The sequence below is a fragment of the Parus major genome, chromosome 3 (genome assembly GCF_001522545.3).
Source record: "Parus major isolate Abel chromosome 3, Parus_major1.1, whole genome shotgun sequence".
NCBI lineage: Eukaryota > Metazoa > Chordata > Aves > Passeriformes > Paridae > Parus > Parus major.
In genome coordinates, this window is record NC_031770.1 from 79,536,900 (window position 1) to 79,554,165 (window position 17,266).

Below are 17,266 nucleotides of genomic sequence, written 5' to 3' on the forward strand. Positions count from 1 at the left end.
TATCATCCATAGAAACTTGTTTTTCTGTTTGAAATGTTTGTATTCTATAAATCCCCCATATTTAGAGCTAAGACAATATGTTATTTTTGTCACTCAGCTCTTCATAGCTGCTAATATAATCAGTGCTTGATTTGACATGTACTGCATAGGAATCTCTCAAACAACCAGATAAGTTTACCTGGTGATACTGTGTAGATGGATCCAAGAGGCAGTAATGAATTATTGTTGTGATCCCTTCTAGTAAAGTGAGAACCATATCTGGGGGAGTGACTGATGCCATCCAGAGAGGCCTAAAAGAAGAGTAATTTTTAAAAAATGACTTCATCTGATAGCCAAGTAATTCAACACAATCAGATGTAGTTAAGAAGATTATACCTCTACATACACTTACCTATTATCAGATAATCCCGTTTCATATTTATACTGCTGAATTAAGTTATCCAAGTTCCTGCAGAGCTGAAGAGTCACTGAAACAACGACCCTTTGAAGAACTTTTCCCATGTAAGGCAATGTAGAAGTGATAAGGCCAATCCACTGGGGATGCATTTTACAGGCACAGTGCTGGTGCAAAGCTCGTATCACTGCACACAGAAACATGCCTTGGCAGGTTATTGGCTGGGAATGTAAATACTGCAGAGAAGTCATCGGCTGCTGAGGACCAATGTGCTCCAGGTCTGTTATGACAAAGTCAAACACTGTTTCATTTTCCTCAGGCACAGTCATTACTCTGTGTTCCAGCACAATCAGCCGCTGAAGTACTTTCAAAAGCTGTGACTGCAGAGTACTACCATTGTCAAATTCATCCTCAGAAAAATTTATAAGGCTGTCTTCAGAGAAGCCTTCTTCTACAGCCACTATGTTTTTTCCAGCTGTCTTTTCACTGTGCCATTTCTGGGCGCTGAAGATAGAAGACAGCAGACAATGCAGGATCACTTTCTGAACCTTGCACTTGGACAACATGTCTGAAATAAAACTAGGAAAGCCCTTGGCAGAGCTTTCTATCACTTTTGCCAACTCAGAAAAGAGGAGTGTCAGAATTTCTATACTCATCATTTGCATGTTGCGGTTTCCTATGAGGTCTTGTGAGGTTACTTTAACATGAGTTGGATAATGGCTCCTCATATAGTATAAACACAAGGAGATAAGAATCTCTATGTACATAGAGCTCCGAAAGTTATGGTTAGAATCAACTGGGATGTGACTATAGAAATCCTTGCCCATAACAGATATTCGATGCCTGGCTAGAAGATTTTGGAGCAATGAAAGCTGAGGAGTGTATGCATTGTTGACACTGGTAGTGGAGATGGCACTTACAAAAGCTGAAGGATTTGTTTTCAGAATTGCCTTAATTGCAGAAAAAGCATACAATGTCCTTGAAGAATCATACAACTGGAGATAAAGCAGCACATGTTGATACAGTGGATGGATATTGAAGTTAGGAGATTTTCGCATTCCTGGGGATCCAACATCACTTTCTATTTCTGAAATTTCTCCTTCTCCACAACTGTACCAATTTTCTAAATCAAGACCATCACTGAAAAAGACATTTGTTTGCTTAAGCTTTTCTGTTTGTGCTTTCTTCTTCTCTTCATCTTTCTTTTTAGCTATTTTTACCTTAGGTTTTGCACCTGGTTGCTTACCAGCCTCTTTAACAATGGTTTCTTTTTCTGACATTTTTTCTGGTTGCTTTCCTTTAAAGCTGAACTGAATACTACTGTGACTACATTTTCTAGACTTTGATTCAGCGGAAGAAAGAGTAAGATCAGAGAAGGATTGCTGGCTTTCTGCAATACAAGGTGAAGAGTTATTTCTTGACATTTCATCTCCTAAGCTCTCAAGTCCAGTCTCAGTTGAGACTGACAGTAACTGTGAACTGTCATTACTAAGTAAACTACTCTGGCTACTTTGAATATTTTGGTCATCACTTTTTGTAGCCTCTACAGAGTTATCCAAAGAGCTGAATTTACATGAAGCATCCTCAGAGTGCAGACTGTCTTTAACTGGTTCAACTTCTTCTCCGAGACCACTTAAAACTTTGCATATGAGATCTGTAACCACTTGTTGCACAATTTCATCAGGTGAGTCTTCTTTCAGAGTCTGAGAGCTGTCTTGAGCACTCAGGCTTTCTGTTTCCACTTCATAACTGATGTTGTCTCCAGTAGATGACTGAGAACAGCCAGAGTCAGAACTCTGCAGTATTTCAGCCTGATGATCAGGAAGGTCAAAATCAGACACAACCATTGGTATGGTCTCACTGCTGGTACTTAACAGGGAAAGCCTGTCACTCAGAGGGTTGACAGTCAGGCTGAAGTTCTCCATTTCATCCACACCAAGTTGTTTCTCATTGACTTCTTTAGGTATAATAAGTTGTCCTGGGCTTACAGTCATGTGGGAGAATGCTTGAAAAAGAATGCAAAAAAATGTATACATATAAGATTCTGTTCTTCAGAATAAGAATTCAGAATTAAAATTTAGAATTTAAACTATTATTGAGACTTCAAGCAAATGACACGCTCACAAAAACAAAACAAAATTGCTTTAGCAGTACACCTTAGCAAAACAATGTAAATCCCCATGCAGCATTATGCAGTCTTATCTGCTTTTGTTTTCACAAAAAACCAAAGTAGTAAATTCTTAACTAAAATTACACAATACATGCAAACACCTTCAAAACTTATTGCTATGTAGACAGACCCACATTGTTCATAAAAATGTTTAATTTCTTGGTTAAGCTTCAAGCAATATTCTTATGTTCTATCAAGGCTCAGTAAGATGTAAAAAAAAATCTCTGCATTAAAATACTTGCATATCATTTTAATGCAAAAACAATAAAACTTTAAAGAGTACTTGGGACAAACAAACTTGAATTAGGAAAAAACACAAACACAAATATAAGCCATAGCTATTCCGACACTTTTTTCAGTTATCCTCAAAAATTTCTACTGTGTTTTTAATATTGCATGTAAACAGCAAGCAAAGAAATTAGGGAACTTTCTACAGTCTTCTTGTATACATACCATCAGCACAGCTGAACTTCTGCATGAACTGCTTTTCATTTTCTTCTTCATGGTGACTGGGAGATTTAGTCCAGTAACATTCAGCCTGTACTCGCTGAACAGAAACCCGCTGAGTTTTTGGATGCAGAAGCAGTAGGAGCAAAGGTTCAAGAACCCTTGCAATATCATGTCTTTGAAGCACTTGATTTAACCAGGCTTGTCCCACTGACCAAGTAGAACCATCCAAGCTATTGAGGCTGTCCAGCATGATAAATAATGACCTAGAATGGAAAGAAGAAACTATCTAGTGGCTATTGTACACTACTCACAGAGTAATCCCATTTTAATCTATGACAACTTTAATGTCAGTACATACTCCTGTGTCTTCTTCATACGAAACAGTATTTTCCTTGGAAACAAGACTTTGAACCTGATCTTTATATTTTAGTCTAGTCTAATGAAGGAGTGGGCAGGAAGAGCTACTAATGAAGTCAGTTATAAAAGTTGCTCTAATAGTAGCAAGATTAAGTATTTGTACAGCTTATTAAATAAGCCTTGGTTGCCTTTTAAGTGGTATACCATTAAAAATTATGCAACTTTAAAACCCAATTCACAAGGATATATGGAAAAGAAAACATTCAAAGATCATGTCTTCAAGAACAGAAAGGAGATATATACTTGACAATACAGCAGTTCCTACCATTGTTATTTTCTTTTAACAGTTTTAGCCTTGAGAATCTTTCAGACTTGTTGAAAAACAATATATATATTTTGCATTCTCCAGTGGTACGTGTTCATAAGCTTTTAGCTGCATGCACAGAATTTATCACCATTTATGCAATGAGTGACAGCATAAGAAATAACCTTTTTACTCCTCACAGCTAAGTATGCAATACAAAATCTTAAATAAAAACTTCTCTGCAACATTTGTGCTAAGTGAGGAAGACAAGAGTAGTTCAGCATCCAGATCTTCAGTCTTTTCTAAGAAGGTAGTCCAATACCAGAACACAAAATAGAAATCCTCTTCTGCTTGCCATAAATGACCTCTTATACAAAATATGGATTAAACAAAAGAACTCATATTTTAGCACTTGCTTGCAATTTGGTTTTTACATTTTTTTAGTTTTACTGTTACTTTCTACTTCATATAATTCAATTCTGGGTTGATTTCTCTCTCCTGCTTCTGTTTCTATGAAAACACGGCAAGAACTCAGATACTAAGCTCAATATACACCATGGTGGTTTTTACCAGAATGATGGTCAATGAATATTGTGACCATTCCTTCCCCACTCCTTATAGGTTCCAGGAAAAAATTTATAGCTTACATAATCATCACTGTGAAAACAATTTTGTCTAACACAAATTCTTGTCCACAAATTAATTTCTTGTCCTTCCTCCTGCCTCTCACAGCTACACTATAGTTGTTCAATTTTTAAACGCTCTATGCTGCCAGTATAATACCGTGAAAGATTTGGAAGTAAAATTATTTCAACTGAATCATACTTGCAATCACCAACCTGTCAAAGGTGCGGCCAAAGGAAGATGATTTGTTAATATGAAGATCTCGTGTGAGATGCCATAGCACTGCAAACTTGGCATGAGCTTCCATTCTTACTTTCTGTGGACCAAATCATAAGTTACATCTGTCAGAATGTAACAACTTCTGATAACTTCTTTAATTAGGCATTAAGTACTATTTTTTAATCTTAAAAGCAGTAGTAGCCAACAATGGGTATCTGTGAGAAATTCAGTACCATGAAATGATTCCCTCCCATCTTATCTTGCCTTAAAGCTTAGCCTGCCTCCTTCTAGTCAACTTATTTTCATTCCTTTATTGCCATACTACAAAGAAACAATAATTGTCTAGCTAGACATGTAGATGGAGTTCTTCACTAACATGTAAAATTTAGCTCTGGAACAAACTGGACAAATAGGACATGCTCACTGCCCAAAGGATTTGTAATGACCGGCAATAATATGCAGAATAGCAGGGAATCATAGAATATCCTGAGCTGGGAGGGACCCATAAGGATCACTGGATTCCAGCTCAGGATATTTAATGGTAAAAATGGTATAAAGTAACAATTGTTCTGTTTCTCTCTTTACAGAGGCTGATCCAGGCAGCAAGGCTGCAAACAACAATAAATGTCATTATATGATTTGAACATACGTATAAAAACAGCTTCACCCAAAAGACAAAGAAGCTAGTAAGGATTTGTAGGAGTGAACAAAGCACAGCAATCAGGACGATTACACCAAATACATCATCAAAATTACTTCAAGTATTATAAGGGCTTAAACTAAATTACCAGGTGATAAGCAAAGACAAGAAGAAAAATATTTTCACTTATTTGTTCTCAGAAGATACGGTTTTATAGGAAATGAATGGCAGGTATATTTACCTTTAACCAAAGTGAGACAAAACTAAAAACTGTTAAAACCACTGAAAATCTAACAGACTTACTTTACAACTTAAGAAGCTTTGCAACAGCTTATTTATCCAATATCTGCCACAATAATGAAAATTTTAAGTAAAAGCTATGAAAACTATAAAAAAGCCAAACAGTTTGTGTTAAACAAACTACAAATAAAACAGACAACCTCTCCATGCCAAAAACAAAACCCAAAAGAGACCGCAGCATTCTAGAAAGTAAAGCAAACATCACTTGTATTTATGAAAAAAATGCTTCTCACAGAAAAATAATCCACAACGCTGCTGCAAAATGTATGCAGCTACACAAAATAATTCACTGACAGTTATTGAATAGAGTGAAAATACCAGTTCCCAATCACATTGATATGACTCCATGTAAGTCCTTGCATTCCATGCTGTGAAGATGTAAGAAATTACTGTTTTCTCAGAAAGGTAGGCAGAAATGAACATGTTCTACATCCACAGTCACAGCAGTTTACAGACCAACCTAAGTGACAGTAAAAATCCTCACCAATTTTAGCAATATGGCAAACTCTGAACTGCACTGATTGACACACTGGCTCACATTACTCTTGTTGACCTGGTAACTCTGGTAGAATGGCAAAAAGGTAAGTGCTCCTGAAGACACACAACCATGAGTTGCTAGAGTGTGTAAGCAAGTAATTCCCTACATTCATACTGTTGGGGCTGTGAAAATCTCATATGCCTAAAATTTAAGGCATTACAAAGGCCTCAACTCGAATGTCAAATTGACAGCCTCTATGTGAAATAAATTTCTAGGGGAGGAAAAAAAATAAGAAAAGTACCTGTCATGACAAGAACTCCTACTAACAACAACAAACACTAAGCACATGCTTAAGTATTGGGAAGCATCACATGACTTTGATAAGAGATAAAGTCTCCTGCATAAGTCTGTTGAACCCTCCTTTGAATAGCATGAAACTAGAGGCTCATTACAGACCTAAAATAACATTTGAAACAATGTTTTTTTCAATATTGAAGTTATTTGTACCCTCCTCTGAGGGACCAAGTCCTTTTTCTAAATATATTTCTGTATATTCTTTACTCATCTTTAAGTAAATACATGAACAACTTGCCTTGTCTCTGTGAGTCAGCTGCTGACTAATAACATCTTCACAAATGCTGGAAGATGGGACGAGGTTGTGCAGCTGGTAGAAGAGCTCCACACTCTTCTGATGATGCTGAGGAGTTCCATCACCCAGCTGGTCCCAAAGAGTTAAAGCTATATGCTTTGTACATGAAAAGAAAAGTTGTAATAGACAAGTGAATGACTATCATGCCTTGTTTTGCTCTATGCAACAATGTGAGACATCACATCTGATGACACCCTATGACCAAGAGGCAATAGCTAAAATGGTTCCTTTTGTATTAATAGAAAGAACTGTTTGAAACATTGCAAATAACTTACTAAAAAATTCCTGTTAACTCCTGTTAAGGAGTCACAACAGAAAAAAAAATATTGAAATATAATTTACAACATAATATACCCTGCTGCTGATTATCTTCTGCAAAAGATTTCTTAAATAAATTACATAAATGCAAAGATTGTTTACCAGAGTACTACATTATACACGTCTAAGTTTCATACCTTTGCTGATTAATGCTGTTATTTAATCAGGTTCTGTTTATATCTTTAAAATATTCATTTAAACAAGTATTTTCAAACAAGTGGTCAGTACGAGAATCACAGCAGGAAATCTGACTGTATATTTTATTTAGATTCTAACACAGGTTACAACTGTTATCAAAACATTCAGCAAGAAAATTTGGTTTACCATATCAAGCATGGTAAAAGGGCCAAGACTTATTCTTCACCAGACAGAAAGAAGCCTAAAGAAAACAGCAATGAGATACTGCATCTAACCTTGAAGAAATCTGTCTTTTCAGCCATGTATCTCAGATTGCCTTGCGTAAGAGGAGGTCTGATGACGACAGCCACTCTTCCCTGGTTAGGACTAAGAGGCTGAGCAGTTTCCACACTGTTCAGATTTTCTCCAGTGACAAGAGCAACAGATTGAGTCAATCCAACCAAGTCCATCACAAGGGAAATAGTAACACCCTGAACACTGAAATCGCTTGCCTGCCTGCAAGCATTCATTAAAGTCTGTAGCCACAGTGGAGGCTGTACTTGTTCACAGTCTGAAATACAAATCACAGATTATACATTTATTTAACAATCTAAATATTATGGAATTTTCCTCTTGTATTCCATAATTATAGGTGCAATTGTCCCTTCATATTTCAATCTTCCCATTGTACGGGTTTAGGGAAAATGTATGTGAGACAAAGATACTTCCTGATGTATCTTTAAAATAATCCAGTTAAGAATGCAATACTGTCTCACTTCAAACAATTTGTAACCGAAAAGGAATAGAAAAATTTTAACAAGGAAGAGAAAAATTTTATGGAAATGCATTCAGATGATTTCCTGCTTTAGGCAAAATGGACCTTTTTAGTAGTTAGCACATCCTTTCATCTACTTTTCCTCTTCACAAAATTCTTCACCAGCAATCAAATCTTAACACTCTAGAGAGGAGTCTGGAATAATTCTATAATATATATTTTATACTACCTAGGATGATATATTATAATATATAAAATAATATATATGAAGATTAATTTTCAATTGACAAAAATAGCTTTGCCTGGCAATTCTTTAAAAATAGAACTCTCTGAAAATTGATGGTTTGGGTGCAGAACTATGATCCATTAGACCATACTCTGTTTTCACTGTAGTTGGTTGTTTTCTCCTTTTTCACTTTATCAAACCATACTCTGGGTTGATAATGGAAATGTCCTTCTCCAAAGTTCACAGTCAACTCTTGAAGTGAATATTGTACCCTTTTATTTCAGAGATATCAAAGTAACTTCTCTTAGAACTTCAAATGGACTCTACTGATCACATAGGTAAAAAGGCAAATGCATCTAGAACCAGATGAAATGCATCTAGAACTTCTTCACACAAGTGAAGAAGTGTTATTTAATAGGTGCAAATATAGCACACCCTTTTAGAATCAAGAGAAGAATGATTCAATTTCTAATTTATATCCACAGCTCCACTGGAGTCTAAATATACCTAAGAATTCCATATTGTGTTCTAGAGTTTACAGATATAACCATTGAATTCAGCTTCACTCAGTTCCCATTTTAATTTCTTCAATTAAAGATAGTTATGAAATTAGGCATACAGCTGAATAAAAGTACAATTATGTTCCATAAATGTCAGATTAACTTGTCTCCTTCAAATAAACAGACTGACCAGTAATTAAGAGCTATTGAGCCATATCGTTAAAGTAACCCTTCAAAAACATGTTCCAAATTTAGGAACCCTTCAAACACAGCCTCTTCTGCACTACCAAATCCTCCAACAATAGACAGGGTAACGTGAGAATTATCGTAACTACCTTCTTCCATTCTCTGTTCCAGTGCAATTCTCTGTTATGGGAAGTAGGCCCAGCACTATTCTCATCTGCCCTGACATTCTATACAACAGATGTTCACATTTAGAACAAAATCCTTCCTGTTGGTTTTACCCACCTACAATTTATGCTTATTCCTCAAAGTTACACTGTTTAATAGACTGCAAGTGATATCTCACAAATAGGAATGTTGAGATGATGAACAAGAAACACAAATCCAAGACACTTAACAAAAGTGAAAAGGATTCCTAGAAGCACTGCCCTCATACAAGGCACCTACTACTCAAGCTCTACAGGCTCTCTGCTCTACAATGCACAAGGCATTGATAATCAAATGCTGTGTGCCCCAAAAAGTAATAAGCAAACAGCTGACATTTTAGTCTTTGAACACAACACTCATTTGTAGGCTGTTTGGGAGAAATAAATAAACACCTAGCATTTTCAGGGTCATGCTATAAAAGAACAAATGTTCTGAGATAGATCTTTCATAAAAGGTAGCAGATCTTTGGTGTCATCATACTCAGAACTAATAAACAGCTACAACCAAATTGCCATCAACTGACAAGTATTTTATATGTCTGGATGTTACAAAGTCAAATATATGGTCTGCTCCTGGCTATAATGAAGACATAAACAACATATCTGAAAGACCACAGAAACAAAAGCAGTCACATTAAATTGGCATGCTTGCTTCCAAAACAAAAAAAACCTACTCATCTCCAAGCACCACCCACCACTTAGCCTTGATTTGAAAATTGTAAATAAGAACAAAAAGCTGCAACTAGGACATTTCCTAGAAAAAAATAAAACCAGAGATGACTGTGACAGTAGCCAAAATTAGTGTTACTATTTCTTGCATGCTCCAAGCATATCCACCATGAAAACATTTTAAGGAGCAACTCTCAGACTGCAGATCAGAAGTGGATCCAAAATTGGAACTGTAAACTGAAGACTTTACAAACTGTAAAAAGGATTGTTCATCCTAAAATGTCACAATTTACAGTAATCTGTAACTGTTTTAGTCATGTCTGTATCTGAATAGTTTCATCTATCTGTAAACACATGCATACCTTACAAAAATCACCATTTTTATTTTGTTTCTTAATGCAATAATAGCTAGAAGAATATTTTGCAAGAACTGTTCCTTTAATAGGAGCAAACTAGAATTAATTAAATTTCTTAGCTGGTATGATTTTTATTGAACAACAGCTTACAATGTCCATGTATTGCCAAAGTGATCAACGTGCACATCAAACCAAAATTGATAAAAGGAAGCTAAAAACAAATTTGATGTGAGCTGTGGCTATTGCAAAATATGACAAAAAAACCATTGTGGATCCATACAGTAAAGAGGAAGATTCAACAATCTAGATTCTACTCTCAGGCTTCAGTTTGCATAATTTATATTTTTCACCCCAGTATTAATTACTGCTAAATTCCACACCAGCAATATTCTTAACAATCTACAAGAAAATACTTTAGTTTCCAAATGTAAACCAATTGACACAGAAGAAAACTTAGATTTCTGAGAGGAACAGCAAACAGCAACACACATAAAGCATAATACTATTACTTTAAATTTTTTTGGCAGAAAAATAATTATTTTAAAAACAAAGAACAAAGGATAGTGCAGCTTACCAATTTCAGGCTTCCCAGGATGTAATTCTGAAGTGCGGTTTCCTTCAGCAATGTAAACGGGAAAGCTCGAACATTCAAGATAGAGCTGACAAGCAGCAATAAAGGCAGGAAGGTATTCTTTAGGTGTTTTCTTCTTGTTTGTTTTCTTCACATTAGCATCATCTTGTGATTCTCTGTCCCATTTTGTGCTCTGTCCTTGCGCTCTAGTAGGGTCTACCGGAAGCTCTGCCCCTAAGGGCTGAGACAAGGAATTATTCTGAATGATATACAGGTTGATAAATCTGGTTAAAAACTGTTGGACATATTCCAAACAGCACTGCATTGCAGTCTTTTGGATCGTTTTCCCACTACGAGTTGCTGTCCCTTGTGTCATTATGGAAGGAGGCTGTACAATGGTCTCCTCAGAACCCACAGTTGATGCTGTCTCAGTCTCTGAGGATGTGCTACCAACAATAGGGATGCCAGGTGCACTGTGACCTTCATTCAGTGCTCTGTCAATGTCATCAGTTGTATCTGCCTGGTACTGTACAAACTCAGTGAATCCACTTTCTGATGATCGACTGCTTGGAGGGTTTTCACCATCTTCAAACACATCATTAGGATTTTCAAGTGACGCTGATGGCACCTGAGTAAAATAAAAGTTTAATGACTACTCAAAATACGTTATTTAGGTCTTAGCAAAACAATTATTTATTAGTGTCTTCATTTGAAAGCAACAATTTTATTCCGGAGTTTTAAATGTATTCATACAAATACATTTTATGCAAAATGGTCTTTGGTGTTTCTGTAAGCCTGCCAGACTAAGCTAACATTAAAAGAAAATTGTTTATCAAGAAAAATATTTAAATATTATTGGTTTTAACATTTTCTTCATATCACAACCACATCTATTTTGAAAATGCTGAAATATGTAGGCATAGGTATTATTAATTTATACAGCATCATAAACTGTCAAATACAAAGTTATAATTACAAAAATATATAAACTCTTCATTTAAAAACTACTAATCATTTGCAACTAGAAAGAAAATAAATCATTGCCTCGAAATGAGCAAGAGGTTGCTGCAATAACAACAGTTCTTCATGAATTATTATATGTTTTAATTCCTTATCAGTTCAGAATATGCACAAATAGATGAACAGCTTTTACTCAGAAAGCACCTACAGCGGTTTTTGCCCTGCTCTAGCCCTCTACAGTCTTACTAACTGGTAGCATAGTCTCTGTTTCCTGGTGAGAACATGAGGTAGGGAAACAACTGAAACAGAAATGCATCAATCAGTGGCCCTAAATGCAGGTGTCCACTTCTGATCCTGCATTTTACTGGCAATGGCAGATGTTGCCTGAAATCTAACAGGCCCAGAAGTTGTTTTGATTCTAATCACTAGCTGTGTTAAATTCAGAACTTGTGCATTATGTAATAATATTAAAAACTTTTTCATTAATAAATAAGAAGAGTGAATAACATCCTCTTTTACCAGAGATGAAATAAGAATGGAAATTTGAGGTATTACAGCACAAAACAGTGAGAGCTATGTACTAAAAAGCTTGAAGAGACATAAATGATGACCTCATTTTACAAAACAGTCTAGAAGTGATTAGAAGCATGGAAAATCATTTCACTATCTCTTAAGAGAAACCATGGCCACATATGAGACAGCTGCAATTGGAAGCAGGAGGCCACTGAAGGTTCAAAGGGTAGAATCATTCAGTTAAAACAGGCCTTACTAAAAAAAACCAAAAAAAACAAAAAAAAAAAAACAACCAAAAAAACCCCTCAAAATCCCAAAAGAACAAAACAAGGCAGGTATCAATTAGCTAGAATGAATAAGGATAGGATCCTGAATAAAGGATGCTGGAGTCCTAATTGACAAGGGGAACACTGGCCAGCAGTGGACTCCTTTGGTGAAGCAGACCAGCCACATCTAGGACCATATCAGAAAAAGTACTGTCACCAAATCAAGGGAAAAAATTAGTCCTTTCTGCGAAGCAGTTTTAGGTCCACAACCAGAATACTGTATCCAATTTTATACTCATTAGTACAAAATAAACTCTGATGTTTAATAAACTGAGTATGCCCAATGGAAAATCACCACAAGTGCTCCTGGACATAGAAGGAATATTCAGAGAGTTGGATTTACTCAGTTTAAAAGAATGCTAAAAGTTGTGGAGGGGGTGAAGATGGCTTTATTGCTCTCTGTAAGCTCCCATTAGGCAGTTGAAAAGCTGGAGATATGCTCATAAATCCACAGTGAAAGAACACAAGGCAACCAACACAAACTACAATGGAAATTCTGATTAAATAACAGTGCAAACAAACAAGCTGTACAGAGAAGTCGTGGTAACTTCATCCTTGGAAATATTCAAAGTTAAGACAAATATGATCCCGAGTGACATGACTTAGCTTTAAAGTAAAATCTAACTTTGAAATCAGCCCTGCTTTGAGCAGTGCCCTGCAACTGTCACTTCCAACCTAATTTATTCTATGATGTTCCTTAAGTTTCTTCAGCTGGAAAACAAAGATTTCAGGGCATGTCACTTAACATACCTCACAGAGCCATGGCTGCACAGAACAAACTGGATAAAGTTTAACGAGAAATAGTGTCTGGCTGGTTTATTTTATTTCTTTAATAAATTATTCTAAAAACTTAACAGTGACAGCAAAATATGTGATGGGTATTAAACCAATGCACACAAATTGGGTGAGAGGAGAATTTACATATGTCTGATACTTAACCAAAATGGTGAATTATCTTCAGTCCAGTTATTTTACTTCATCATACTCTTGAAGTACATTACAAAGTTTAGTCAATTAGTTCTTTCTTAGGCCCTGATTCCAAAGTGATTTATACAGGTATAATATTAAATCAAGAAATTTTACCACAGTTATAAGTTATTTTGATTACCCAAGTTTCACATATATTGTGGTATCTAAATTTAATCAAAGACTTGAAGGATGTTCAACACAGGCTTAGAAAGCCCATATCCTTTTTCTACATAAGAAGCAATTTTCCAAGATGCTGAAAAACCTAATAAGTTACCTTTTTATTTTCCCATTCTTTGATGGAGTTGCTGTGTCCAGTAGGAAGCTGTAGAACACCATCTGTACCAGCAGAGAGCAATGGAGGCTGAACCTTACTAAGGATCTTTGAGCAGAGTCTGAGAGAATCAGTAAGCTCAGACAAGTGCAAGGTAGGAAGATGGCTTGTCAATGCAGAAATCATCCTGAGCAACAGCTGAGGCAAGTGTTCTGTCTGTATTTCAATGTAAGTCTCCTAATAATAGGAGTAATAAAGTAATAATAAAAACTTGTTAATTGTCATCTCATATTCTACCCTGAAATTTACTTTCTGTAACAGAGCTACCTATCATTTGCTTAACTGAGTTCTAAACATATAGAACATTGAAAAAGGAAAATTAATACCTTAATATCCAAGAATAAGTATTACATACTTTACTAAAAATATTTACAAAAATAACTTTAAAGTTGGCTAACAAATAGAAATATATCTAGCTCTTTTTCCAACTAGTACATCTTGTTCATTACACAACAAATACATTAGAGACATCATAAGAAGGCTGAAGAATGCTAGTATTACTTTATTAATATTAAGATAAAAGTTTAAAAATGAAATATAAGTTGTTAAGAACTAAAGGAAGAACAGGCTGATTGCCATACCTGACACAGCACTCTCATACTTCTAGTAGGCTTTGAAATGAGAAAGCAAAGAATTGAGGAAAGACAGCTATAGAAAAAACAGTTCCAACAGTCTTTGCTACATTAAGCAATGACAACAGAAAAAGAAGATACATCTTATCATGACATTTAAAAGACCCTTAAAAGAAAGCTGCACATCTAAACTATCATATCAAACTACAAAAGACTATACTTGCAATGAATACACAGAAAAGAAAATGAGGACAGACTAAAATTTTCAGGTATAAGCATCATAAAACCCATTTCAGTTATGTCTAACCAGTCTATCAAGAATCATACAATAAACCAAAAATTTCTTTTAATGTCAATTTATGTCAATATATTTTCAGGAAAAGCAATTAATATAGTATATATAGTATTTATGCAGCCCATAAATATAAATATATAGAATCCCAATGTCAATAATGAATAAAGCAATTCTTACCAAAGAAACAATATCCAACAAAAAATCCACTAACAAGCAGAAATTTGTCAGAGGTAACTCAGATTGCTCACTATCACCTCCAGGCCCAGTTTGAAGTCTGGCATGTAAAGTCCTCCTGCAAAATTCAAATAGAGTTTCACAGTATTTTCCTTGCCCCCTCACATTGACCATATTTCTGTAACTTAATGGAAAGCTGTATATTTTGGGGATAATCACTATAAACCAATAAGCATTTTCTCATTTTACTGTTAAGTAGCTTATTTGGCCCCATGCCACTCTTTCAGAAAAAGCAGTAACCAGCCTTTTGGTGCAGAACAGTCTTCATCTGTAAAATAAGGAAATTCAAGCTACAGAAAATTGAGCATAGAAGACAAAACCTTAGATAATACAGAAGCTCATGTTGAAAAAAACCAAGCAAAAACAATTTTCCAGATTTCAGTTTTCCATAAGGCAATATTGTATTCATGCTGACAGTAACATTACTTATATGTAGTGAAACACTCACCTGCATGTTAGCTGGCTGTAGATGACTTTCCTTATGTTAGCAATTCAGCCCAACACACAAAAATCAAGTCACAGATATCTAGATCAACCTCTTACACTGAGCAGAACTGCTAAAAACACCAGATAAATTCATCCACAGTTTTGTCTAGCAGAGTTCTGGAAATCTCACAAGAAAGCTCCACAGCCTTCCTGGCTTCCACTGTTCCACCTCTTCCACTGCTGCATACTGCTCTTAGTAAAGCTTTTCTCAAAGTCCAACCTGACCACTTGAGTTAGCACTTGTTGCTGTCCTTTGTTTTCCATTAGCTGTTATAAAAGGTATAGCTGTATGAACTTTGCAAATGCCCTTCAGGAAGTCATAGGGTGCCATTCAATTTCCCCCTTTTCCAGGCTAAACCAAACTCACCCACCTCAACCTTAAATTCAGTGTCCTATAACTGACCAGCTTAGCAGTTTGTCTGCTAGAGTATCTTCAGCTTCTCAACACTTCTCCTCAGATGGCGTGTCCAAAGCTGGACACAATATTCCACGTCTGTCCTTAGAAACACTAAGTGAACTCCTTTCACCTGCTGCCCATGGTCCTCATAATGTAGCCTAAGACACAGTTTTCTTTAGTTTTAACAGCACACTGTTGGCTCATTAAAATACTTGGACATTAATTTGTCCAAGTATCTTAATATTTTAACAAGCAATCCCTTAAGCAATGAAAATAAAATTCTACAAATTTCATTTGACATCTCTACATCATCTACTCCTTGCCACAGCAAAAGCCCTTTAGTGTTTCCTTTATCCGCTTTCCCTCCTGCTCATATTTTCAATTTTAAATTTCATTTATGGTTTGCTATTTTCTCCTGTAGCCCTCCTTGTCATGCACAGGATCCCCACCCTTCATTTTCCCTAAAAGAGCAAGACAAATGACGACACATCAGGTGTCTGGCAAATCTGTCAGTTTTACCAAAAGCGATTTGTACAATGAGTAACACTGTACTGGCCAGACAGAACAAAAGCTAGCTTTAAGGTCACTCTGGAGTCCACCCTTCAGCAGAGGGGCTAATTCTGTCTCTTGATTTAAGCCAGACACTGAGTTTGTGAGAACTCACACTGCTAAGACCCACAATCACATCTCATGAAAGCTGACCAAAAGATTGAACTTATAGGAATGGGAGGAAAAGTATACTTACAGGCTAAATGAAGTCATGAGACTAACTTCTTTGAAGCAAGTATATGAAACAAAAATTAACTTCAACTTTACACAGAGAGATTAAATATTATCACCTACCTACAACACTCTTCAAACCAACGAGCAATATAATCCCACATATAATAAGGCTCAAAGGAATTGAAAAGAAGATTGGCAGTTTTAATCAGTTCTGCTGTTTTCTTGTTTTCTCTCAGCTTGCTGAAAGAAAATAAAAAACATTTTATATTTTTATACTTATTTTTCTAGTTATATAACTACTTGACAGTAGGTAAACTTATATTACTGTGAATGTACCCACTGTCAAGTAACATTGACAAATTATCCTCCTCTCAACAGTACAAGTAGCTGTTGCTCAAGGGCTCAGGATATTGGCAGGCTGCTCATACCAATGTCTTTTCACAGTTGCTAGGTTTCTCCTCTGTCCTTTCTTTGTCTTTTAACCACATTTTTAATAGATCTGTTTTTACCATAATTGTTCCTACTATTGTTTTCTCCCCTCTTCAGCTTTGATCACCCCTCACCTCTTCACCTTTTCAAAATATTAAATTCAAACATTGAAACTCTGTATCTATCCCACTCCTTGGCTCTCTTGCAGCAGTCTTCATATTTCTACTATGAGAAAACTCATTGGTCTATTTTTTTTTTAAGAACACAGATATAAAGAATATCACAATCAATCAAACAAGCATTTTTGTCATGGATAAAGAACATAAATGCTAAATATTAAAAAAATAGAAATAACAGAATAATAGAAACAGCCAACACTTTCACACCTTTGCCCTGAACACAGAAGTTGCAATTAATGCCCATAGCTCCTGTATCATGAAAAAAACATGTCACAGTCCCACAGGCTTCACAGTCATGGTTCCAGCAACAAAGATAGATCACTTAATACAAAATATACTTATACTC

At 35.7% G+C, this 17,266-nt stretch overlaps 1 protein-coding gene across 9 annotated transcripts in view; it reads right to left on the minus strand.

The window, feature by feature from the left end:
- The window catches only part of DOP1A (DOP1 leucine zipper like protein A), a 61,281-nt gene that overhangs the window by 18,651 nt on the left and 25,364 nt on the right, over window positions 1–17,266 (minus strand). For 8 of the 9 annotated variants that reach the window (XR_004496478.1, XM_033512909.1, XM_033512908.1 and 5 more), the window contains exons 11-21: window positions 16,433–16,552; window positions 14,650–14,764; window positions 14,187–14,216; window positions 13,549–13,782; window positions 10,510–11,134; window positions 7,317–7,591; window positions 6,529–6,681; window positions 4,515–4,615; window positions 3,018–3,277; window positions 392–2,399; window positions 179–290 (exon numbers count right to left, since the gene is read on the minus strand). Coding sequence is in view for 8 of the 9 variants with exons in the window: in XM_033512909.1 (XP_033368800.1) it covers window positions 179–290; window positions 392–2,399; window positions 3,018–3,277; window positions 4,515–4,615; window positions 6,529–6,681; window positions 7,317–7,591; window positions 10,510–11,134; window positions 13,549–13,782; window positions 14,187–14,216; window positions 14,650–14,764; window positions 16,433–16,552 (4,033 nt within the window). In the remaining variant the exon portion in view is untranslated. The remainder of the gene's footprint in view (window positions 1–178; window positions 291–391; window positions 2,400–3,017; window positions 3,278–4,514; window positions 4,616–6,528; window positions 6,682–7,316; window positions 7,592–10,509; window positions 11,135–13,548; window positions 13,783–14,186; window positions 14,217–14,649; window positions 14,765–16,432; window positions 16,553–17,266) is intronic. The other variant, XM_033512907.1, reaches the window with a different exon arrangement.